General features: G+C 58.5%; 1 protein-coding gene across 1 annotated transcript; it reads right to left on the reverse strand.

Annotated features, from left to right (window-relative positions):
• Positions 1-407: 407 nt before the first annotated feature.
• Positions 408-1,410, reverse strand: SDRG_17421 (hypothetical protein). The gene has a single exon (XM_008623663.1). It carries the CDS (start codon positions 1,363-1,365, stop codon positions 601-603), a length of 765 nt encoding a protein of 254 aa, XP_008621885.1. The 5' UTR covers positions 1,366-1,410; the 3' UTR covers positions 408-600.

Here is a 1,410-nt window from a genome sequence, read left to right on the forward strand (position 1 = left end):
TGCAGTCGTGGCTGCGGCGGCGTTGCCACCAGAAGTCGCCGCGGACAATGCCACCATACCACGCGGTACGTCTGGCGTAATGCGGCCGCATAATATGCTGGCGCGCTCCGAGCTGTGACTGCACTTTTTTGCAAATGATTTTCAAACCAGATGGCGCTCGTCTCACATGATTTCGGAGCATACAAGGCGCAAGTCAAATCGCGCAACACGTGCGTTTTGGTAGACGTAGCGAACGCATTGCACACGTGGTTCTAGCCGTGTCTAGGGCTACGATAGGGGTATTACAAACGACTAAGAACTGATTTGCCGCAACACGGCGAGCACGCTCCAAGTTGGTTTCATGCAACACGCCCTCGAGTTGTTGCAGCCAGCGTTGATGCCACCGTGTCGTCTTATGGAGTCAACCTTGTGTGTCACCATCAATCTTGATCTTTGCAAATAACTGCGTCCGTGTATCCAACGATCTCAAACTATCCAACATCAATGTATCCAATCATGCAGCTATCCATTGTTAGCGCTGTCATGCACCGCCTTGGCTACAACCCAACTGGTCTTCTCGCGAAAGCGGGTGGGACACGGCGCGTCTGGGACTTGGCCGATCTACTGCCGGTACAAGTGCCCGACAACACCGCGCTCATAGGCGTCATCATCGCCGAGCCGCCGACGCCGCCGACGCCGACCGCCACCAACGTACAAGTGCCCGACGACACCTCGCACAGCGACTGAGCTAGTGCCGGGCTTGTAATTATCGAAACGGGTGTACGCGCCGAACGTGTCGATGAGGAGGCCGACAAAGTCGTCCCAGCATTTGTAACGCTTCTTGGAGAAGTTGATTTCTTGGCGCAGATACGTCTGCAGGTATTCTGGGCGGACCGCGTTGATGATGTGGTTGCGGGCGGCCTCGGGCTCGACGTCGGGGTAGTCGCGGAAGCCCGACTCGTCGCAGATGCGGACGAACTGCTCGATGAGGACGAGAGCACGGGACTCGCCGTTGCGAATCGTCTCGTTGCACCGGAGCTCGCGTCTGACGCGGGCGTTGAAGTCCGGTACGTTGGTCCGCACGCGCTCGCAGTCCGTCTTGAAGAACGCGTAGAGCTCGTCATCGGGGATCGCCTCGAGGGCACGGTTGCCTTGCTTCCAGCGGTACCGGAGCATCGTCCGGAGTGTGGTGTCGTCAATGCAGTGTCGGAGCACCCGCCGTTGGATGGCGGCCTTGCCGTCGAACTGCTTAAAGCGCTCCATGACGGCGTCTTCGTAACGCAGCCATTCGAGCCAAAAAGCGCGCATCTTCGCGACGTCGGTCGACGCGAGGTACGGCGCCTTGATGTCGTCCGAGGTGACGATCTGCGTGTACTCGTCCGGCATGACTCGACCGTACTGGCCGGGTCCCTTTGGTGCGGGGATGTTTTC

This window comes from Saprolegnia diclina (assembly GCF_000281045.1).
Source record: "Saprolegnia diclina VS20 unplaced genomic scaffold supercont1.352, whole genome shotgun sequence".
Classification (NCBI taxonomy): Eukaryota; Oomycota; class Saprolegniomycetes; order Saprolegniales; family Saprolegniaceae; genus Saprolegnia; species Saprolegnia diclina.